Source organism: Monodelphis domestica, chromosome 3 (assembly GCF_027887165.1).
Source record: "Monodelphis domestica isolate mMonDom1 chromosome 3, mMonDom1.pri, whole genome shotgun sequence".
Lineage (NCBI taxonomy): Eukaryota > Metazoa > Chordata > Mammalia > Didelphimorphia > Didelphidae > Monodelphis > Monodelphis domestica.
The window spans coordinates 322224948-322250469 of record NC_077229.1 but is presented as its reverse complement, the minus strand read 5'-3'; the positions used below and the strand labels follow the sequence as shown (position 1 = coordinate 322250469).

The 25522-nt window shown below is 32.8% G+C and overlaps 1 protein-coding gene across 10 annotated transcripts in view; it reads left to right on the top strand.

Annotated features, from left to right (window-relative positions):
- EYA1 (EYA transcriptional coactivator and phosphatase 1) overlaps positions 1-25522 on the top strand; it is a 225279-nt gene that overhangs the window by 116517 nt on the left and 83240 nt on the right. For all 10 annotated transcript variants that reach the window (XM_056824103.1, XM_056824102.1, XM_056824099.1 and 7 more), the window contains 2 exons: positions 10537-10619; positions 11023-11209. In XM_056824103.1, coding sequence (XP_056680081.1) covers positions 10537-10619; positions 11023-11209 — 270 coding nt within the window. The remainder of the gene's footprint in view (positions 1-10536; positions 10620-11022; positions 11210-25522) is intronic.

Here is a 25522-nt window from a genome sequence, read left to right as displayed (position 1 = left end):
ATTGGAACTTTCCTTTCCTAAGGCTTAAAATGTAGGATCACCTGCTTTTCCCTTCAGGGCTTTCAACTATATAATTATTCTTCAGTGTTTAGCTTGCTAGAATTTTTATGCATTTTTTTACTTTAACTTAATAGTACATATAGTTATTGAAGCATTTTGTATTACTTTTACATCATTGACTTGTATATATATCTTGAACCTCTACTGCCCTCAACCAGTGGGATGTTTATCCAGTGAAGATTGCTAAGGTATTGGCATATTTGAATAGTTTTGTCAAAATACTAAAGCCAATAAGATTAGAAATTTACCCATAAAAACACATGTGAAGTCTTTATATCCTTTATCACCTATATAAAATTGGATAGGGTAGATAGATAGGCTATAGGGCAAGTGGAGAGACTTTTAACAAGAATTTTTAAGTGACATAAGCAAGCAGAAAAACCTTGATTTTAAATAGCCCATCTGGCCTTCATAGGCTTTTCCCCAGAGAGCTTCACTAACGTCTGCCGCAAATATTGTGCCCTGATGATAGACATAGCCCATGGCAAAGAGGCCAATGAAGAAAAGCAAATGGACTTCTGTAGAAAATACACAGGAGACTCTAGCCTCCTGCTTGCTGATTAAGTACTAGAGAAAGGTCCTCCACATGGGAACTACAGACAAGCCCCAGCAGGTTCCAACATTCTTCCTATGCTGGCTGAGATTCCTAGCTTTAATGTGGGTCCTTGTTCTTTGCTAAATAGACCTTTGACCTAGACGTTGCCGCTTTTATCATGTTTGAAGTTATAGCTGGGCAGTTTAAGTTAAATGACTAAAACTCCCATGTTTTATTCATAAAACTTTAGACTTTTTTTTTCTTCATAGGGAAGCAGTCCCTATGTGTTGACACAACTAATTTAAAATGGGAAATCAAATCTTTTTTTCCCCTCCTATTGTTACTTAGCAATCATAATCCTGGGTGGCCCAGACAGCATCTTCTGAGAAGGCTGTTTCTTGTTTGTTACGGTTGGTGAGACTATCATCCTTTCTCTGTAGGAATCAGTGATATTGACAAGATGAAAGATAATTTTTGTGATATGCTCAATAAGGGCCCCATTTATTTACCATTTTAAACCATTTATCTAAATAATTTTTCAGTTGGAAAAGACAATAACTTTTAAAAAACTCAACTTATTGAAATGGTAGTTTTCTTTCATATCATTCCCAACAATAAATCTTGAAGCATTACATAAATGGGAGTTGCTATCCTTATCATTATTATCCTGTAAATATCTTGATTTCTACCATATATGTTTCTTTGTACTTTTTTATTTTTATAAATGAGCATCAAGTTCAGGCACCATCCATGAAAATGAATTGTAGGGCTTGTGTTTTAGTCCAAATAATTTAGGAGAAAGAGCTTGAGAATCTAATTTCTTGTCCCGATTTTGTCATTACCTTACTCTATGACCATGGCTAAGTTACTTTAGTCAGAAGAAAAGCATTCTGTGTACCAGATACAGTGAAAAGCATTGGGAATCAGAAGGCAACAGTGAATATTGCCCTATACCCAAAGAATCTAGATTTTTCTGAAATCCTATCTAATCGGTCTATAACTATTTCCTCAGCTATGAATTGAAGAATAAAATCTTGCCAGGCCAAATTTCCCAAATAAAGTACAAAGTACAATACAAATATATTATGTTGTATTCTTGTTGGGAAAGTTTTAATGAAACTTATCCTCATATTTTAACCATGATATGGGAATAATTGAGTTTTCAAGATCTGTATCAGGAAAGTAAAGGCTTGGAAAGTCCTCATCTTCCCCACAATAAAAAGAAGCTTCAGACATTGCCCAATGACATCTTAGCTATACTAGAAGGGTCTTGGTCACCCAAAGATTGGCCACTAGTCATTGAGTTACTCTGTCCAATGAAGCCCATAAAGACCCTTTACTGAGGTAAGGAGTGATTGCAATCTGGGTCAGTGTAAAGAATGCCTCATTTGAGATTTCAAAGTATTACCAGACTCGACATTATCTACAAACTTTTTATATATAGAAAATCTTTGTTTGACTTGGACTCTATGTTCAATCTTGTCTGTGACAACTTCAAATATTTTTGTCACATATATGTCTCCATGTTTTATACCACTTGACATTAATAATCAAAGGATCATTAACAAAATATCTCTTGTATCTTTCAAGGCATTTTATGTGATTTTCTCAGATGATTCAGGGAAATGAATGGAGGAGATCCTTTAAGGCAAATTCAAATGTAAATGGGGTCACTTAATATATGCATAAGAATCCCTCATTAGCCACATATTGTTTTAGTTTTTAAATGTAATGTTATATTGTTTTATTATATTTTATTTATATTATTAAATATGTCCCCATTATATTTTAATCTGGTTATGGCTGCACGGAGTTTTGTGGGCCACATGCTACATGTTTGGCATCTCTTTTAAGGCAAATCAAATTGGTCTACTAAATCAAATGTATTTTATACTTAACAAATACAATGTGGTGGGACTTGTATTCTCTATACCTTTCAGTCAACTTGCACAAACATAAATGTTGTCCACTGTGGAGTGTCTCCTAGAAAACCCAGCCTGTCCCCTCCTAATACCCCCTTCTCCTGAGGAACAAAACAAAATATTTGGATTTGGAATGCTTATTGTTCAGGCAGTGATATGCAGTTAGACAACTCACAGCATTAAACAGAAATTGAATTAGGCACAAAAGAGGGCAGGAGGAAGAAAGAAGACTAAAATGCTAATAAGATATTGCATATTTCTTTTGATGAATAGTTTTCTACCTAAAACAGAAATCTATCTTTTTAATATCAACATTTTATCTGTTGTGATATATGGTTGTAAGTTTTTAGATATTACATTATGATTTTATGTTACATTATATTATAATAGAGTTTGCCTTAAAGGATCTTATCCATCCATGTCCCTGATGCATATAAAATCATTGGGAATATAGTTCCTAAAGAATTGAAAATGAGGGCCACCTAAAGTCCTAAATAGGACTAAATAGGCATATGATGAGTGTGAACAATGCAACACAATACAAATGAGGGATTATTTTAAAAAGCAATATGAAGGATGTAATCTTAGACATATATGATTAGATAAGATAATGGATCAATTGCATGAGAGCAAGAGACAAAAGATGGAGAGTTCACAGATTCCAGTGTTATGCTTGTGATTCCAGAAATGGAAGACGGTTCCTACCTTTTATGAAGCTTTCTTGTGATCAATAAGTGAGAGTCACATAGGATGGATTGACATGGCTGGGTTCCAGCTTATTGGTTCTCCCTCTCTTGTTTCTTTCTCATACGAATTCATTATCTACATAGACACCAAAGTAATTTTCCTGAAGGACAGATCCATGTCAAATCCCCTACGCAATTCTATTAATGTTCTTGCTCCCCTCCCTCCCTACCCCTTAGTCACCCTTTGGGCTATGAGTAATCATATAACACTCTTGCTTTTGGAAGTGGCACGTCAGTTGATCTATACATGAATTCACTACCCCTGTGACTAACTCACTGGTTGAAAATTCCCTTTCTTGGCCACTATTCTCCAATATGTGTTGTCTGTGTCTGCCTTTATCCATCCTCTCCACTTGGAATATGATATCCTTAAAGAAAAGGACGCCCTAGATTTTGGTATTTGTATCCTTACCATATAACACAGTGCCTGGCACAAAGTAAATACTTAATTTTTTTCATTCATTTATTTATTCATAGATAGAGTCTCTCAGCACTGCCACACATAGCAAGTAAATTCATGGACTTATCATAGCTTTTTATCTTCCCCAACTTTTAAACCCTTGAAGGGAAGAAAGGGAAATTCAGTTGCTCTCAAGTTCCTAACTTGAAATTTTGAGATCCTAAAATTGGTTTACATATAATTTTGATCCTTGCTTGAAGAATGCTACACATAATCTATAAATAAATTCTGCTGAGTATTTGTTCTTACTTTTAATCCCATATTTGGTTAGGAAAATCTACCTAACATTCCTTTTCTTCTTTCTCAACTATCTTATCCCTCAATCCCTTCACGTGCCCCTAAAACTTGTTCTATATTTAAAAATAAAACCCTTACCTTCTGTCTTGGTAACAATTCTAAGCAATTCTAAGAGAGCTAGGCAATTGGGGTTAAGTGACTTGTCCTAGAGTAATAGAGTCAATATGTATCTGAGACAGGACCTGAAAGTCTTCCTGGCTTAGAACCTAGTGCTCTGTGTACTATATCATAATTCCTATTTACTTTGTTTTCCTAACTCCTCTCAAAAGAAGTAAGCATGGCATATACTGCATTTCTTTGCATCCCACAATAGTACTGTAGGAGAGGAGTGATGGAGGATATACCTGAGAATTTTAAGGTACAAATAAATAATTTTAAAAAGCAGTATCGTACAAAACCAGTTCCCAATAAATATTTCTAAGACTATTGGGCATGAATTCATCTATTTTATGTTATAAATATGTAGGACCTTGCCTACCAAAATTATGGAAACCCATCAAATAAGAAGAGAACAATGTTGAAAAATAATTTTTATTATTAAAAACTTAGTACTGATAAAAATGGCAATTTTCTCTTCCAAAAATGTCATTCCCCCAGAAAGTAAACTATGTGTCAGTTACAGAGGATATAAAGACATAAGTAATAGTCTCTACCCTCGAGAACCTATTATGGTGGAGTTAACTAGGTAGTACAATGGATAGAATGCCAGGCCTGGAGTCGGGGTGGATCTGGATTCAAACCTGACATCAGACACTTCCTAGGTATGTGGCTCTGGGACTATCATTTAACTTTGCTTGCCCCGCCCTTGCCCTTCTATCTTAGAAGGGCTACTATGACAGAAAGGAAGGGTTTAAAAAAAGTGTTTTTTTAAAAGGATTCTAGCTAGAGGAGATGACATTTGCATATGGATATACAAAATATCTGTAAGTCAAATTATACACATTCATACACACATTGTGACACACATATGCATACACATATCTGGAAGTTTCACAGTGGTAAATCATTTAAACAGATCATAGGAGATAAAGAATTCTGCTAGTGGAAAGATAGCAGCATCCTGGAAATAGTTTTCCAATAAAGAATTCTTGGATTAAATTCTTAGCTCTTTCCCTCTAAATGACTATATGATCTTAGATAAGTCTTTAAACCACTCTGAAGCTCAACTTACTCACTGTAAATTAGGGATAATACTATATATATGTATATATTAATATCAGACCATCATTTGTGAGGATTTAAGTAAATCATGGATTGAGTTGATTTCTATATGGCCAATCACTATATAAATGTGAGATATTCTTTATTGATAATAGGCACATGCTATTTAAGGCTAATTATGCTAAAATTAAAAAATATGGAGAAATAAAAATGATAATTCTCAATTATTCTTTAAGGAATTTTCATTAGGTTAAATAATTTTTAAATTTTATTATGTAATCTTTGGGCCTAATTTTATTTACTTAAATTGATTTACTAGCATTAATTTTTTTTATCAAATATGCAAGTAAGGAGGCCATTCTTGCTTCCTTAAATTTTCATTGTTGTACAGGGTTGTACAGGTTTAGTTTTATTGATAGGGATAAATAAAGAAAATTCTATAGACCCTAAATATATGATTTCTTTTTTTTTTTAACCTTTACCTTCTATCTTAGAATTGAAGTTGAGTATCAGTTCTAAGGCAGAAGAACAATAAGCACTAGGCAGTTGGGGTTAAGTTACTTGCCCAGGGTCACCCAGGTAGGAAGTGTCTGACCCGAGATTTGAGCCTAGGTTTTCCCATCCCCAGGCCTGGCTCTCTATATACTGAGACATCTAGTTGCCCCTATAACTATGGATTTCTTCAAGGCATTGAACAAACTGATGGACTGTTAGAAGAGGCAATAGGTTCCTCCTTTTATTGGAAGTTTTCATGCAGGTGTTGGATAATTTCTCATTGAGGATATATTAGGAAATCTTTGGACAAGTATGTGGTGAACTAGATGACCTCACAGATGCATTTAATTCCTGGATCCTGTTATTTTGTTATGTTCTTGTGACTGAGGAATAAATATGTGGTGATTTTCTAACTGACCAAACAAGAAGATGCAGAGTATTACATATAAAAATATTATTATATATCATATTAATAGATAATATATTCTATATCAATATATTAACCATATTATATGTTACATGTAAATTATTTTTACATATATTACATATAATACTTATTATATACATATATGATCCATATATATGTTAACCTGGAACAAGAATTCTGGAGTGGCATATCACCAAAGTTTTATCTTCAACTCCTTCTTGTTCAAAGCTTTTATCAATAACTTGAGTGAACATGCAGAAGATATCCTTAACTTCTCAGTAGACAAAAATCCTTAATTGGCTTGCCGAATCAAGATTCCTAAAGATATCCTAAGACTGTGGCATGGAGTCTAATCTAACAAGCTGATTTTTCTAACAAAGTGACATCTAAAAGGGATGCATTTAGTAGAGGCATTCATTTAGTTAATCCACTCAATAATCATACATACAGAGTATATGACCAGAATATAATTTTTATAATTTTAGTGGATTGTAAACTCATATAAATTCACTTGTTCCCTCAACTATAAAATGGAAATAATAAAAAAAACTCCTCTTTCCCAAAAGTTGTTATGAAGATCAAGAGAGATATTTATAAAGTGCTTTGCACCATCTAGGCACTCTAAAACTGCTAGTTATTATTATTACTGCTATTATTTTATCATGATTGCCAAAAATCCACTGTAAAATGAGGCTACATAAATAATGCTGGGATCCAATAAGAGTTCCACAGCTATCTGAAGTAACATGATCATTACTAGATGCCACATTTTAAGAGGCACATTTTTACAAATAGTAGAGTAAAATTTATTTTTCCAGCAGTTACAAAGCAGCTATTTTTGAGCCAGACACTATGCTAGGTACTGAGAATAAAAAGATGAAATCAGAATAATCCTTCCACTCTCACGAGTTTATATTCTATTGGAGAGGGGAGAGAGTGAGAAGAACATAATACACACAAAAATTAAATGTAAAATATGAAGTAATTGGGAGGGGACTGGGCAGCTAATTAGGATTCTTTTGCATTAGTCTAGCTGAGAGTTAATAAGGACCTGAACGAAAGCAACGTTGTATATGTAGTGTCAAATCCAGAAGAAAATGACTAATATAGAGAGTCTCAAAAAATTATATAACATTTGTAGGAAATGGAAATATATAAACTTGAAATGGAGAGACTTACTGAAACAAGATAACTAGCTTCCTATACTTGAAGTATTATCATGTGGAAGAGAAATTTGACTTATTTTATATAATTCAAGGGGAAATAACTAAGTTTATAGGTAAAAGGTACAGGGGAGTAGATAAAGAAACACGAGGAAGAATTTTCTAGGAAATTAATAAAGGAATGGACTCATTCTGTAATTATTATTCTCCCAGGTACTGGAAGTGAACAAAATTTGGGGAAAAAAACAATAAGCATAAGATGTTCTAAAATGGATTCTATTATTGTACAGGAAGTTGAAGTAGATGGCCTTTGAAGTCTCTGTATCTCAAAGATTATACGATTCTTTTAGCTCATCAATATAAAAGGAAATATATAAATTCGTGTCATAAAGGAACCATACATACCTTAGGTCTAATTCAAATCCTTTGGAGAAAAGGCTCATTCAAATCTTATATAAACCTTTAATCTCATTTTATTATTGGACTTGAGTGTGAAACAATGCTCCTTTTAACTTTCTATCTCACGTATTCTATATATTCTGTTTAGCAGCACAAATAGCTTGCAACATAAACAATTGAAAATCCCATTATTGAATAGTGGAGCTAGAGACAGGGTAAAGATAGAGTTTAGCAACCACTATAGCATGATACTTTAGGCTACATAAACATTGCAGTTGTGCCCTTGTTCTTAGATGTCTTCTAATCATTTACTAATTCTATGTTGAAAACAATTGATGTTTAAGACCCTACATATGCAGAAACAGGGAAATGATCTCATTTTTCTTCTCTGAATCAAACAATAAATAAACTAGATGTTTGTTTGTTTTTTGTTTTTTGTGTTTTGTTTTTTTTTTGGATAAGATAAAATACCACTTCTCTCTAGAAAGAATTGACCCGTACATGTTTGATTGGGGGGTGGAGGGGTAGAGGGGAGAGGCATTTTACTGTTAATACCTGCTAGATAAAGTGTTCTTTACTCACAGCAATTTGTTCCAATTAGTTACATGCTGCTTTTAGCTCTAGTAGATAGGAAGAGATTATGTAAAAAAAAAATCTAAGCACCAAATCTGTAATATTTTGTCTGTCTGTCTGTCTATCTATCTATCTATCTATCTATCTATCTATCTATCTATCTATCTATCTGTCTGTCTGTCTGTCTGTATTATCAATATATTATTAGAAATGCTAGTTATTTCCTCTGGTTAAATCTTACTCTAGACAAATAGGGAGCACAAATAGTGGAGAAATGAATGTTATCAAAGGAAGATTTTCCAGTAAGTGTATACTACAGTGTGTACTTTCCCTGGGAGGAAGACTTTTGGAAGTTGCATTAATGCTTTCAGGCCACTAGGGGACCATTTAGTAAATAGCTGCTTCAAAATTCTAAGTGGAATCCCAGTGAAGCCTGAAGTCAGCCAGCAAATGTATTTACAGGCTAAAGTAGAATCTCGGAAGTACCTTTAAGTCTGGCTAGTCTCCTGGGTGCCATTTTGGTATGCCAAAGCATAATTTACTCAGTAATACCTGAATGGACAAATAGTTTTCAAAATTGCCTGCTGATCTTTCTTCCAAAAGAATAAGATGCTGGGGGTGGGGGGTGGGGGTGGGTTTGGGGAGATCATTATTCTAAAAAGTATATTTTTCTTTTTTAGTTCATATAATAGCTAAAGGTAACAAATTCATGTCCTTTTGTTGCACTGAAATTAATACTCTTTTATAGAAAATGCCAATTTGCAAAGTCTTTTCAAAACACTATCCATTTGTTCTGTCTAAATGAGTATTTTCATATTAACAATAACTAGCTAAACAATGATATACATGCATATAGAATAAAAAAAATTCCTGTATGTCAATGCTAAAAGTGGATAATGTGATTTTGATAAACATAATCATATTTTATGAAATTTTCATTGGGTTTGGGTAGTTTTAGTAGATGTTAGTAGTATGCAAATGTTTCAATTATATTTATTATCTAAAATGGGTGCCCAAAGAATTTTTACTTTCATAGCACAAAATATTACATCCTTGTCCAAGTTTATTGCATTGTTGAAATGTTAACATAGAAAGAAATTCAACAGATGAATCAGGGTGATTAACAGAATTTCTCAATCTGAATTAGATTTAAGGTTATCTAACCTTAGAGCTGCTAAATGATCATACATTATCTGACAAAGAGGAATATTGCATGAATTCAATTCTTAGAAATAATTTCTATAGAAATGTTTGATATTAGAATAATGGATGGTTGCTGAAAACTATTTGACAAGGAGAGAAAATGTCTTTTTTTCATCTTTTAAAAACCTCATGGTAGGGGGCAACTGGGTAGTTCAGTGGATTGAGAGCCCGGCCTAGAGACAGGAGGTCCTAGGTTCAAATCTGGCCTCAGCCACTTCCCAGCTGTGTGACCCTGGGCAAGTCACTTGACCCCCATTGCCTAGCCCTTACCACTCTTCTGCCTTGGAGCCAATACACAGTATTGACTCTAAGATGGAAGGTAAGGGTTTAAAAAAAAATTAAAAATAAATCTCATGCTAACTAGGGCAAGATTTACTCTTATATAACACACCAAATACATTTTATTAATGTTATTAAGATTAGGAGCTTTGTTTGATGCGTAATATATATATATATATATATATACACATATATATGTATTTACATAGTAGCCATTGAAGTAATCTTTAATTCATTTTCAATTTTTGCAGGAGATTCTAATAAATTAAACTCTGGCCCTAGTTTTCCATGGATTAATGTGCATAACAATTTTCTCTGAGGGCTATAATTTATCCATGTTTATGATATGATATTAGCTCATACACTAATTACTGTAGAAAGAGAAAACATGTCAATATATACAAATATGTGAACACATTTGAGGTTCTCTAGAAAAAGGAAATAATTAAAACAAATATTATTTTTAAAAGAAAAAACTTATTACATGACTGACAGTTTATAAAATATATAAATAAATAAATAAAATATATTGCCCTTGTTTATATCTATTTCAGGTGGACCAGGAAATCCTTTGTCTTCAAATTTTTATATTTTTAGACTTATAGCCTTAGGGATTTAGTTGTAAAAGGAATCAAATCATCAATATTTTATGATATTAAATGATAAGGATTAACAGAGTTTTAAAAATTAAACTTTAACCATAAAAGGCAGATATGTGAAATTGTTAGTGTGTCATAATATATGTAATTACCCTACAGATAGAGCAAAAACTACAGAAATTTTTAGTGACTGATTTCTTAATGCATTTTGTTCTAGGTAGCAGTTTTACAACCTCATCAGGACTTTATACAGGAAATAATTCTCTCACAAATTCTTCTGGATTTAATAGCTCACAGCAGGTAAATTTGTAAAGCAAAAATGTAAAAATATTTGGAATATGTTAACTAATATGCTCCTCTTTATATAAAGACTTCTCATATTTTAATGGACTTTCCCACAATTTCTTTTAAATTTTTATTTTCTTTTAAAATATTCAATTAATGAAGTTGTTTACATTTGGTGAGTGACTGAATTTTTGCTAGCAATATATATCTTTTTGTATGAAAAAGTGTCCAAACATTCCCAATATTACATAAGATTCATGTTTGCATGTATAAACATGTTAGCCTATGTTTATTTTGTTTGCCCTACTATGTGAAGTACATAGAAAAAGCAACATAAACATGTGATTACTGTTATGATTTGGAAGGTTTGATGCAGTATTTTGACAGAATCCTCTTTGGTTGCTTTTTGCTTTGGTAGGAATATGCATCTTATACCAGCTTTGGCCAGGGTCAGTATGCACAGTATTATAATAGCTCACCGTACCCTTCACATTACATGACAAGCAGCAACACCAGTCCAACAACACCTTCTACAAATGCGACATACCAGCTTCAAGAACCACCATCTGGCATCACCAGTCAAGCAGTCACAGATCCCACTGCAGGTAATTACATGAATTTTATTAGAAGTGCAGGCTATATTTTTGTGAGTTTGCATGTACTTCAGTGGCTAATACAGTTTTGGCAAGGCATAGAACCATAGTTGTATTGTGCTATTTAATAGATTCCATGCTTAGAATCTTATTTAAAGTAATGTTAAAGTTTAAAATATAGGAAATGATCATTTGTAATTATTATAATTTTTTATTATTACCAGTGATTGTTAATTTTTGCATAAATTTTTTAAAAATCATATAATGCCCAACCAAGTGGAATTGCAAGTCGGCTCTGGGAGATGAGAGCGAAGAGGAGAGGGAAAGGAAATGAATTATGGAAATATGGAAAAATATTTTAAAAATTAAAAAATATATATATAAGATATAATACCTGCAACTAGAATGATATACGATAGTATAATAGCATTGCTTAGGAATATGAAAATATGTTAGTATTAGAGAGAGAGAGAGAATGTCATACCTCATGTCCTACATACAATGCATTGAATTCTATATATAATTATTCTATATATATATAATATTTAGAATTCTATATATTGTATTATATATATATATATGTTTGTGCATGTGTGTGTGTTGGTATTCTGCAGTTTTCTTATGTTTCAGGACAAGTAAAAAATTCAGAGGGTGCCTGACAGAAAAGTTGAGTTTTAGAGTCCATATTCCTAAATGGGATTCATGATTTCAATAGGGCTTGGCCAAAAGAATCCTATATTTAGAGATAGAAAGAACCTTAAAGATAACCTAATCAAGCCTTTTCATTTTATACATGAAGAAAATGAATCCGAAGTGTACATTAATAATAAGTAGCAGGTTTAGGATTTGAACCCACTTCCCCCAACTCTTAACCTCATGTTCTTTCCACTCCACAAGACTCAGTGGCCCCTAAGGTCCCTTTTCAATCCTACTCTATGATTGACTGCTAGTAGTGAAACAGATAAAAAAATGTTCACTGTTCAATATTACTCCTGCTCTGATAATGTTGCTCATTAGAATGCTTTTTCCTATGTTGGATAATGAAACATGAGTTTTAAAGGCATAAGATTTCTATTCATTTTCTTTTTTGTTTTGTTTTGTTTACGTGAAAATGCCTGCCTAGCAAAAATTAATGTTCCTAAAAATAAAAGAAAAAGGACAACTTCCATGTATATTACTGCGATGCCTGGTGTAATATCTAGATACTTAAGAAACAAATGACAAACATCCTGAAATTTATCATCACAAACTTTGGAAGTTTTAAATGTTTTTTAAGGCCAAAATTGAAAATTTGGTCCAAACAAACAAACAAAAAACTTTTGCTATCTGCTAACTTGATAGGCAGTGTGGTGTATTAGATAAACATTGTTATGGAAGCCAGGAAGACCTGGTTTTAAATTCCACCTCTGACAACATACTTGTATGCTTCTTGATAAGTGACTTAATGTCTCAGTACTCTATATACCTTTTTAAAATTATAAGATGTGGGGAAGGTGCCGACCAATATGGGAGAGAAAATGTCCTCACCTAGAAATTCTTTATGCCAATGAAATCACAGGTCCCTATGCCTTATATATTTAACTAGGAAAATTGAATGCATTTATCCAAAACACTTAAATGCATTTTTAAACATGTCTTGTACTTGACAGCTCCATATATTTTCTGTATTCAAGTCCAGAGTTCCTTGTCTATGGGTCTTTTGAAGTAGGATGTTATTTATATTTCTTTGTCAAGTACTAACCTACTATAGTGATATTTGCATGTAGTGTATTTAATAATGCTGTGCCTTCATACACAATCAAAGTATATAACACCCTCATTCATATAATTCATTTAATGACCTAGTTTTACGTCCTAAAGTAGTCTCCATACAAGTTTTATTTATAGGCAGACTAACAGTGCTTATTTGAATATGTACTTGATATTGTAGGTTAGATTCTATAATTTCAGAGCCTCAACAAACTGGTTTGAACATAACTACAAATGTGCACATAAACACACACCTGCACACATTTAAAATATCTTGTTTGCAGGTTCTGATCAGGCTGGAAATATTTAGAAATCTCTTTCCTTTTGTACAACCTTTTCTATTCATACTCTAAGAATTTCAGTGAGTTTACAAATGAAAAAGAAGTAGATTATTTCCAAAATTAAAGGAGAATTTGGGGGAGGTTTATTTTAGATTTGGTTGTATTTGATTTTTGTTTTTCTTTTTTTAAAGAAAGAGATCCTCAATTAATTTGGCAACTATTGATTTGTCTCCTCCCAAATGCATAAAATTAAGACCTGGCACACTTGTTGGAAGAATAGATTACTGATGTTTTGGGAAATGATGTATTAAATGTGAAAATTCCATGACAACAGGAGTACTATCTCTTCTGAACCTCATCTACCAGAGAACCTTGTATATTTTTTTTGTATAAAATAGGGTGCTTAATACATTTTAGTTGAAAAGAACCAACTGTTTTATCACTGATTTTAAGAGAGCAACATGCCTCTCTTTTTAATTGTCTATGAGAAGTTTTGCCATCAAGACCAGAGAAATGATCTTTCCTAAGTAGTAGAACTGAGATAAATAATTTAGTCTCTTTGAATTATTTTAGATTTTTCTTTGAATCTTAAGAGGTTTTTGAATTAAGGGTTAAGTGCTATTCGAGGCTCAAAATCTGGATTCTACTCATATTTCCAACCTAGATCTTAGGAGAATTAATTTGTCTTTTTTGTTTGTTATATCTCTGAGTCTTTAAAATGAAGATTGCAATTCTTAACTATTTTATAAGCATCTTTTAAAGACTAATGAACTTGTATCTCCTAATTATTTTTTCTAACAACAATTCATAAAAATATTGTATAGAAAATCTGTTAGCCCCATGATACTTTCAGTTATGATTGTTTTAATATGTGTAAGGTACAGCATACATCTTAAGTCCAGCACTTGGGAAGAATGTGTTCATAGTTAAATGCTAAAATCTGTGTTCTTTAAATGTGCATATATAATCCATTAATAGTAACATAAGAAGAATATAAAAGTCTAGACCAAAATAGCATCCTTGATCTGTTTCAAGAATACAGTATTTTTACAATAATTTATTTCTGGAGTTTTTTTCAGCGAAATGTTAAAAATTACAACAAAAAATCACATCATTTAGAAATACATAAGAAACCATGTCCAGTATTAATGTTTCACAAGAATTTTAGTGAATTTTCTCATATAAAAGTACTTTATAAAAAGCCAGTTCTTGGTTTGGTTCCATATGTGATCCTTATCTAATATTAAATAACCACCACCAAAAGAAACCCTATGTGGTCTTTAAAAGGATTCCCCCCATAGTTCTAAATTAATCCAGTGAGTTGAATATATGGCTGAAGCTTCATTTTGTAAACTAATTGGGTTTTAAAACAGATTTTTTAAAAAGTAACTGTGGCTATTTTCTAGATCCTTCATTTTAGGACTTAGTCCTAAGCCATTTTACTTGAAGAATATAAATTGATGGCATGTGATTAATATCACTAATTGCATAGTTTCAGAGTTGGAAAAGTACCTCATTGATAATCTGGTCTAATTATTTTTTTTTACAAATGGGAAAATCAAGGTCCAGAGAAATGAAATGTCAGTCAATAGCTATCAGAGTCTTCTTAAGTATACTTTAAAATTTAAGTATAAAAAAAATTAGAAAGGATTTGAAGCTTTAAAGTTTGGTGAAAAAGAAAAAGCTCAGAATAGAAATTACAGAAGACCTGGGTTCATATGTGACCCTGAAACATAAATTCTGCATGTCATTGAACTACTCTGGGCACTGGGGGTTAGGCTAGGTGGCTTTTGAAGTCCTTTTCAGCTTTAAATCTATGATGCTAATGTATTTCAGTTGTCTCCAAATTTAATGAAATTAACAATCCTAGACAATTATTGGAAAATTTTCTTTTGCAGGGCTTGTGATTTCATTGATATAGGGAGCTCCACCAGAGGAAACTCTAAGTGCCAGTAGAAAGCAGCATTCCTTCTACAATTGTTTTTTCATAGAGACTTGCCTGGTGGGCTCAGAAAAGTAAATGACTTAAGGGGAAGGGCTAGACAAATAAGGCTAAGCAATTTGCCCAGGATCACATAGTTAGGAAATATCAAAGGCTAGATTTGAACCCATTTCCTCTTGACTGCAAGCCCAGTACAGTATCCACTGTGCTACCTGGCTGCCCCCTTGTCCCCTTCTTTCCTCATCTCTTCAGCCACCCCACCCCCAGTCAAATAATAGAATGAAGAGAGCACCAATTTTAAAAGAATTTCCACTCAATTTTTAATACAAATATTTTCCCTCATTTTTAATGCCTTCCTGAAACTTTTAATTCTTTTTATGAGAGCAATGGTATTCTTTTATCCCTTCAGAATATGTAGAAAAGAAAAAATAAGAAAAATGGATTTTAAGATGTTTTCCTTTTGTGATGAGATTTGAACCAGTACATTAGAATTTCATTCCATAGCCACTGAAGTGTAAACAGCATGTTGTTACCTTGCACTGAACCCTTAAAGCTTAAGGCATATCATTACCACAGTAACCTTATATTTTTTAGTGAATCAAAATATTTTTAACCACTTGTGGAGAAATGATGTAGTCATCAAAGGAATATTATTTTTCAGCTTTTTTTTTTCTCTGAAGGGTCACCTAAGTGTCTTTTCTCTTTGTTTATCCATGTCAAATATATTTCATATAGGAAGTAATATATATTGTCAAATTACATTTCTAAATTCTAATTATCATTTGTAGCTAAATAATGTGGTTAATTTGGGCACCTAGGTGGCACAGTAGGTAGAGTGATGGGTTTCAATCAGGAAGACTTCTCTTCCTGAGTTCAAATCCAAATTTAGATACTAGGTGTGTGACCATAGGTAAGTCACTTTACCCTCTGTGTCTAAGTTTCTTCATCTATAAAATGAGCTGGAGATGGAAATGGCAAACTACTTTGTTTTCTCTCTGTCTTGTAGAGTCAGACACAACTACAGAACAACTAAAAACAAAACAAAACCAAATGTGTTTAAAATTAAGGGACCAGATTTTGTTGTATGCAAATTTGTGCATTATCTTGTGAAATTACACTTCATACATGAATTAATGTTGTATACAACTGCAACCATGATTACTTTTATGATTTGTTATCTCATTAGAATTATCCTTATCGGGGTTAATAAGTCTCCTATCTTAAAAATCATTATGTTCTTCTGGTTTGCTTTTGAAGCTTAATATATCTATGACATGTACAGGAATTTCTAAACAACTTAACATTATTTTTTTCATGCTACAAGATGAAATGCCAGAGATAATTAATCTCTGAATTGCACACAAAGCATGTTGCTTGATTCTTAAATTTCATTGCCTTTTTTAAATGTCACAAGAAAGCAAACATTACTCTTTTTTCCTTCATAATAAATGATGTCAGAAAATTTTGAATGAAGTACATATTGATTACAAATTGTCCAAAAAAGAACATAATTGTGTAGAAAAAAGTTAAGTATTCAGTGCAAAAATGTGATCATGAAATAGACATGAGCAGACAGAATACAGTAATTGCATATATACATTTAACTGGCTAAGGTGGCGTATAGTAAAATCTTGCTAATATTGAATTTCAAATGAGAAGAAAAATCAGCATAAGAGGGAATTCAATATGCATGGGAAACCATTTCCTCTCTCTACTTCTTTGATCCCTGCCAAGGCTCTAGAAAGTGGAGTGGAGGCAACAACACTGAAACATTCTTGTGCAAAGTTCCATGAGAACACTAGACTCTCAAAGGAATTCAATAAGAGGGTTCAAAACTAGGTAGCTGTCTTTACTAGTAGAATGGTATTTGCTGGAAACTGAGGCCACATCTATTCTACACAGGTTAACCATGGCAAAAGTCCATGCATTTCCAAAAGCATGAATGCTGACTTGGTTTTTGCTGCATGAAAGTTTTTGAGAATGTTATTGTTTAGTCCATACTTTCACATTTTTACAGAGGGGCCTATGAACAGCAGTCAATCCATGGAAACATTTGCAAAACTGCAATTCGTTAAGCTCAAAAACAAACCATTTCACTGCAAAAAAAATTGAAACAAACATTTTGGAAACATTTGTCAGCAAAACAAATATTTGTAGCTAAAATAACTGAACTGGTAAGATGTGAGAAAACAAAACAGATGTTTGTTTTTTGTTGTTGATGTTGGAATGGGGCTTTTAAGACATTCGTTTTATTTTTCCAATGGAAATGTAGCTTTGTCAGTAAAATTTTCAAAAGTAAGTAAAATGAAGTTTACTCTTTATTTGCCATGGACAATTTTAACTTTTGAAAAAGGATTTGATATTTGTCATTCTGAGATGACATGGAAAGTGAAAAACGCCATACATTTTAATAGTAATTTCCTCTACCCCAGGCCAAATATCCAATCTGAGTTTGCTTTTAACTGATTTAGCCAGCTGTTTTGATGTTATATGCAATGATTCAAATGTACATAGTTTACAATAGACAATAAAAATTCACGTTTCCAGCAAAACTCATAGAAAACTCATTCAATATTTGATTATTTTTAGTATCTTAAAAAATTAATTTGTTGAGTACCATATGAGATCCATATAATTTACAAGAGTTTGAGTATCATTTCAGATGTTTTTATAGTCTGCCATTTCTAAGTTAAGAATATTCATGTAGAGAATGCAAGACTATTAATAGTTCTGTCTTGTCTTGCCTGTCATATCTCTGTTCCACTTATTTTCCATAAAGTAAATATAAGGATGAATTTAAAATAAGGAAAAATTGATAGATTGATGGAAGGTAAATAGCTGCCTCAGCCCTAGTACAGCTCCAAGAGAGATCTTAAACAAATTCTTCTTGCTGAATCAATGGCATAATACTATGAGTGAAGCTTCATGTAAAAAATGCCAATAGAAATTCAGAAAAAAAAAACAATTGTAAAGTCTACTTGTTGAAATGAATTTTAAAATTAAGAAAAAAGTGAGATGAAATACAAATCATGTATTTGCTATAATCAATATATCACTTTTAAAAACTGTAATTACTACACTTGCATGTGACTAACATATACAGATAGCTCATTGTACTTTCTTCTTGTTTATCTTACTACTTACAAACCACTGTCTTCTTCCCCAACTATCCAGACAGTGACCACCTGCCCTGAGGCAGATTGGAGAACCAATTATCTTAGTCACTCTTCCAATACTGATTCCCTTCTCTTCCCTTGGAAGGATTATACACATACCATTCCCTCAACCTTTCTTTTTCATCACATGAAGCTCCTGGCAGCTTAATTTTAGAGTTGTTCCTAGGAAAGCTACAAGTTTCTATGTGAAATCAAGCTTTATAAAAAGAACAAGTCTATAGCCAAAAAATTCTGTAAAGTACTTAGAAGTTCAGTTCAGAATTTCTACCTAGCTCCTCACCTGTTTTTCTTAAACATTAACATTTTCAAAACATAAAAAAAAATTGTTTTATAACAGCTTTGGTTTGGTTTGGTTTAATTGCAAGTATCACAACAGCATTGCTTTATTCTGAAAAATTATAGTATTTCAGTTAAACTAAGAGTTAAATCTAATTAAGTGAGCTAGCTTTGGAACATCACCACCATCCCCCCCACCCCTTAGGAAATTGTCATCTTTCCCCTTAGCTATAATTCTATGGGAAAATGAATTATGATTCCCAGGTAACAGGCTTACAAATGAACTTTTAAAAATTATTTATTTAGAATATTTTTCCATGGTTACATGATTCATTTTTTCTTCTATCCCCCTCCCAGAGCTGACAAGCTATTCCACTGGATTATACATGTATTATTGCTCAAAATCTATTACCATATTACTCATATTTTACAAATGAACTTTTGGGGCTCATTTTATGCCTTTAAATTTTGATGTGATAAGCTTGAATTTCATAAATTGGGAAATGAGGAATCACTGAATCATTTTTAAATTAAAAAAGACCTCAGAGGTGTCTAACCTAACCATTGTTTTGAAGATGAAGAAATTTTTATACAGAAGAAGTGATTGTCCAATAGAAGTTTTATGAATATTAATGTGATGTCAAGTCTCTTCTGTTGTATTTTCCAAAAGGAGGGTTGAAAAGTCCCCAAATTACATTTTGCCAAAGGGTAGGTATTTGAAGGTATGAAGTAGTGGTTGAAGTAACATTTGAGAAGAATTATGAGTTCTTGTACATAGAATGCAATATGCTATGGAGTGGATAGGAGCATAGAGTTCATTAATAAGCATCTTAATCAAGTAACCAGAATAGCAATATAGGCTAGCGTTTTCTTGTTCACTGTTCAGTCTTAGCTAATTATCTACAGCACTGAGAGACTAAACAACTTAAACCTAGACTCAACCAGGTAGTATGTGGCAGGGGCAGAACTTGAATATGCTCTTCCTAGCTTTGAAGCTGACTATTCACTATGTCATTCTGCCTCATACAAAATAAGTCTATAGTAATTTGAGGTTCCTCAAGGCTCTTATCACTCTAATCCAAATCCCTCAGAGATGCCAGTGATTTTCTTTAAATATATCTCTGTGTCCTTCTCTTCAGTGATTTTCTTTGGCTAGTAAGATAAACTATAACACCTCTGTTTAACTTTTAAAAATCTTCACAAACTGGACCCAAACTATTTTTCCAGCCTAATTTTTTAATTACTCTTTTTTTGTGTACCATATGACTCAGACAGATTCTCAGATGACACTCCGTTCCTGGTCTTATGTTATTGCACAGGCCATTCCCACCTGCCCCCAGCCCCAGACTGTACCCTTTCCTCATCTCTCCCTCACAGAATCCTTCTCTTCCTTTTAATATATAGAACAAGCACAACTTTATACATGAAATATTCCCTGAACTCTACACTACTAGTACCATCTCCCTTACTATCTTTTACTTATCTTGTATGCAGTTTATTCTCTTCACACTTAACTCTCTCTGTGCTGGGCTTCTTTTCTCCCTCATTAGAATATAGCAATTTTTCTTTTTGCATTTGTATCTTCAGTTCCTCACAAAATGACTGGGGCTTGGTAGATGCTTTTTGATTGATTAAGGGTATACAAATATTTACTGAGTCCCTTCTATGATACTTGGCACTGTGGTAAATACTAGGAGGGCTATAAAAGAAGATAACTCTCCTCAATTAGTCAACAATCTGACTGGCATAAAGGAATAATACCTGAAGCAACCTGGGAACAGAGAAGCTTTTATATGTATACATACATACATACATAATTAAGTACCAAATTACATGGTACAGGTAAGTGGTTTATGAGTTGGGAAGTATAAAAACTTTATTAAATAGCATATCAGTGAGGCAATCAAATATTCTGGTTAATGAGAACTAGGTAATAAAATTGTTAATTTACAAACAAGTAGAATATTACAAACTACGTGACCCTAACGCCATGCTATACATAATCTGATCTTTCCTTAGTGATACAGAAGATGTTGGGGGATCTTATATTACCTCAGTTTCATCAGTCAGTCAGTATTTATTAAAGCTCTTACCATGTGTCAGCTATTGGTTCATCATGATGAACATGAATTGTGATTAATATTGTACATATGTATCTATTATAGTTAGGAGAGGCACATAATTTTATTGATGTGGTCACTGTTTATACTGGAACTTTTACAGTGCAATTCTTGTGCATGTCATTCTATAAAACTTTCATTGCTCATTGTTCATCTATAGGGGCAGACCGAGGTACTGATGGGCTAACCCATCCAGCTTCTTTTCATTGTAGGTGGGAGGAAACAACTTCTTTATTTACCTCTTTTTCCCTTGTGGATTATTAGATTACTCTTTGGAGTAGCCAAAGGTCTGATGGAAAAGATCTTGTAGTATTCCAGGGTTTAATGCCATCAATCAATGTGCACAAACCAGGAACATTAGAAGAATGACTTCATCTATTCTTCAATTTTGTTATACTCTAAAGAAAGTGGTGAACACCTTTGGTGATGACACATTTCCTTGTTTTCTGTCTAGCTTGTTATTAAGAACCAATTAATTACTAGGTATCAGGCTAACAGTGGATGAGTTTGGAGTTAGGAAAATCTGAATCAAATTCTTCTTTCAGCATTTATTAGATACATAATCTTAGGCAAGTCAGCAATAAACATTTATTAAACATGTACTTTGTGCTAAGCAATAGGAATACAAAAAGAGGTAAAAATGCCTGTTTTCAAGGAGCTCATAGACCAATGGGATAGGCAAGATGCGTGTGGGTGTCCAAATGAGACATATACAGTATGTCTAGCCAAGACATAAAACAAAATGTTGCCAGAAACGTCAAGGATAACTGCTTATTTCTTCATTTGATTATCTTTTTCAGCAACTAGACCTTAATTTGCAATTCGTGAATCATGAGGATTCCTGTCTGAATCCTACATCAGATATTGCCTAGCTATCAATGACAGGAAAGAAACAGTATTAAGGGAGATCAGTAAAGGGTTATTCTAGAAAGTGGAATTTTAGCTGGGACTTTAAGGAATCCAAGGAAAATAGGCAGCAGAGATGAGGAGGTAGAACTTTTTAAATATGGGAGACCTCCATTGAAAATATCTGGAGTCAAGAGGTAGAGTGTTTTGTTAAAAAAAACACTAAGGAGGTATAGTATATGCAGCAGGGATCATAAAGTGTAAGAAATCTGGAAAGGGAAAGGGCAGATTTTAAGGGCTTTGGATACTAGACGGTTTTATATTCGTTTTTGGATGCAATAATCACCCAAAGTTTAAGTCACTTAAACTCTGGTAGCCTCAGTTTCATCATATGTACAGCAGAAATAACAATAGCAACTAATTCACATTGTTGTTTTGAGGAGCAAATGAGATATTTATAAAGAACGTTGCAAATCTTAAAGCACTATATAAATTCTACCTATAATTAATAATTAATTATTAAAAAACCATGTCTATGGATGTATCTCTCAAAAAATTATATCTATTAACATGAATCAAAGGTATCTTTTGATAGACATACATCAATTATACTTAGCTTGTCCAAATTAAGTGCTTTTTAAAAAAATCAACAACCAAGTAAACCACAGATTGCTCTTATATTATCTATACCACTTAATTAATCATATGGTTATGAATGTGGTCACTGGATAGCATCATGTCAGGTTATTCCAACAACATGGTGTCATTAATACATATTTGGATCATACTTTACATTTTGGAAGTACATTCACATGCAATATCTAATATAGCACTAAAAAAGTTTGTAAAGCTTTTTACATAATTTAATTCATTCAATCTTCAAAGCAATCCTGTGAGATAAATGCTATTATTAGCCCCATATTAGCTTTAAAACTGAGACACTGAAAGGTTAAGCAACTATGGCTAAGGAATATTTGAAGTAGAATTCAAACACAAATGTTTCTGATTCAAGAATTACAAGTTAAGACCTAGCTGCTGAAAAATGCAATAAAATTAAGAAATAGAGTTTTTCATTTTCTGGCAACATTTTGTTCTCTGTCTTGATAAGAAGACTCCCCCCCTCCCCAAATATTTCAAGGGCTAGAAAATGATCTGATGTGCTCTGATTGGTCCAAGAAGAGGAATATTTGAAGTTGCTTAGGAACCAATTTAGATATCATATTAGATATCATATAAGGAAAGAACTTTATTAAAATTATAATTGCCCTAATGGACCCTGTCTGGAGATAGTAAATTTCTCCTTATTATAGATCTTCAAGCAAGATTAGATAAATTTTTTTTTAGATATGTTGTAAAAAGGAATTCTAGCTCAGCTACAATTTGGATTAGATGATCTCTGGAATGAACAAAACTAGGCACTAAACCACTGAATTCAGTATATGGAATGCGAGAGAAAAGCAATGCATTCTTATATCTCTTCTTTGGAACTAAATTTAATCTATAACAAAAATTTGATATTACTTGGTTAAAATTTCACCACTGAAATTTCATGTTGATTCAGTGCCATGGTAAAACAATTACTCTGGATTTTCAAAAACTGTACCAACTGAGGTCAAAGTTGTTTCAGATCCTATCAATTTAGAAAGATGTAGTGGTGGAATTTGTGTCTGTTGTCTGAGAACTAGCCTAGTTAAATTTCGAGTAGCAAAGTACTAGGAAGGTGATCACAAGGTGATGGATTTTTTTTTTCAACCAAAGCAACACAGGAAATATCTAGTAGATTCATACCAATGAAATCCTAGATCTTTGAAATAATGTATTAGAAACCAGGAGGCAGGGTGAGAACCATGTCTTGTTTTCTTTTACAATGACTTCCTTTACTCAATTGTTCTGATTTCCTTTAAAGTAGAAGAGTTATAGTGATTAGAGTAATATATTTGTTTATGGAATTAATTTTTAGTTCTAGCTATATACAGCTGCTTATAGTTATTTGAAGCTTCAAGTGTTTATTCAGCATTCATTTAACAAACATTTTTAAGAAATATATGTAATATATGCTGTGAAGTACTAGAAGAGATATATAAAAGAATGAAATGTGGTTCCTTCCTTTAAAGAACTTCTAATTAATGAAGGGAATATTCCTCATAAGAATGCAATATTGCCCATAACTTTCATAAGATTTTTTTTTTAAAATAATCTTTTATTTAAAGCCGATTGTCTCAAAATAAGTTAATTTTTAATTAACATGGATAAATTTGCATTTAAATGAACTTAGAACCTGTTTTTCCATCTTCTTTTCCCTCTACCTAATTTTCTCCATATGGAGCAGTTAGGGAGATAGAATCTACAGTGGCAGAACCTTTCAATCTACTCTCTTCTCTCAAAAATGCAGACTAACCCATTGTCCACTGTCATCAACATCATTTGTTATCTGCATATAATTTAAATGTGTTTGCTTCCTCCAGATTCAAATACAAAGGGTCCAGTAAACAAGCAATCCTCCTCAGCCACAAGGTCACAGGCCCAGGCTGCTTCTCAGTTTACTGCAGTTATGTTAGGCCTCATGCCAGCATGTATCCACTCTATCTTATGTTGGAACTCTAAAAACTACTCAGGATGGTTGTGTTGAGTGCCAATATCAACAGAAGAAAAATTTGTAATCCACCCTACATTTGGTCCTTGCCATCTTTGAGATTTTTTTAAAAGTCTTCCAATTCTTGGCTGTACTGAACATTCAAGAGAGACATACTGGTTTTAAAACCTACTTTCCATTTTCTAGCAATGGGCAGATATTTTAAAACAGTACAGTAACACAACTAATTTTGTTTCCAAGGCAATTATAGAAAATTGTGCCCCCTTATTCAAATGATGTCGTACTTGAAATATTTAATTTTTCTAGATCTTCTGCCTTTCACAACCTGAGGTAAGTACCTTATATTTTATGCACTTGTTATGCCCTGTGCTTTAAAAATATAAACTTGGACTTCCTCTTACATTCAAGGTACTGACAATCTCCATATTTCAATCCAGATTTTTTTTCTAGTTCAAGAGCCTATCTCTAGATAGGACTGCAAAGAAGCCATCTGATATAAATCCCTCCTTATACGACAAAACATTTATTTGGGGGAGGTGACTTCCAAAATTTGCCAGATAATGCTTTCCATTAGGTACTTGATATATGCTCAGTGGAAGGAAATTCTGTTTGTAATTTGTCATGTCAGTCTGACATGCTAATATGCCAAGTCAAAACCAAACAAAATTCTTAAAATAATCAAGTTCATCTTGACCAGTGCCAGCAAACTATTATTTACCTACCATCTTGGATGTTTAGATATGAAGCAGACAAATAAACACTAATTAATTGTGATGTAAAAAATCTGAAAAGGTGATGGAAATTCAGTTTGGGGTATCCATTTAAAAAAAATTTTTTTAGCCAGATTGTAATTAAATTACTTGAGGCAATATGCTGTAGCAGAAACGGAGCTAGACTGAGAATAGTCTGACCTCTGTTTTCGTTCTAAGTCTACTACTATTAACTGTGTAACCTAGAATGAGTCAGGAGTAGGAGCTTACAGACTAATAGGAAAAATAATACATGTATGTTACTAAGTATGGCACAAAATAGAATGTGGTAAAATAGGATCTTAGAACATACACTTATAAAACACGCAAGGATGTGGAATTGTCTGAAGGGATGGGAGGTGCCTTGTATAGAGATCAGGGGAAATTCTACAAAACGCTTTGAGGGAAAAACATTTCACAGATAGAGGTTGGTCTGAGTCTCTTTAGTCTGAGTAGATGAATTTTAAGACCCTTTTAGTATATTTTTACCCATCTGATCCAGAGACTTTTTATGTACAAACATTTCTTTAGATAGTTTATGACTAAATAATGACAAGGCTTACATTTAAGTTATATTTAATAATGTTTAGTCA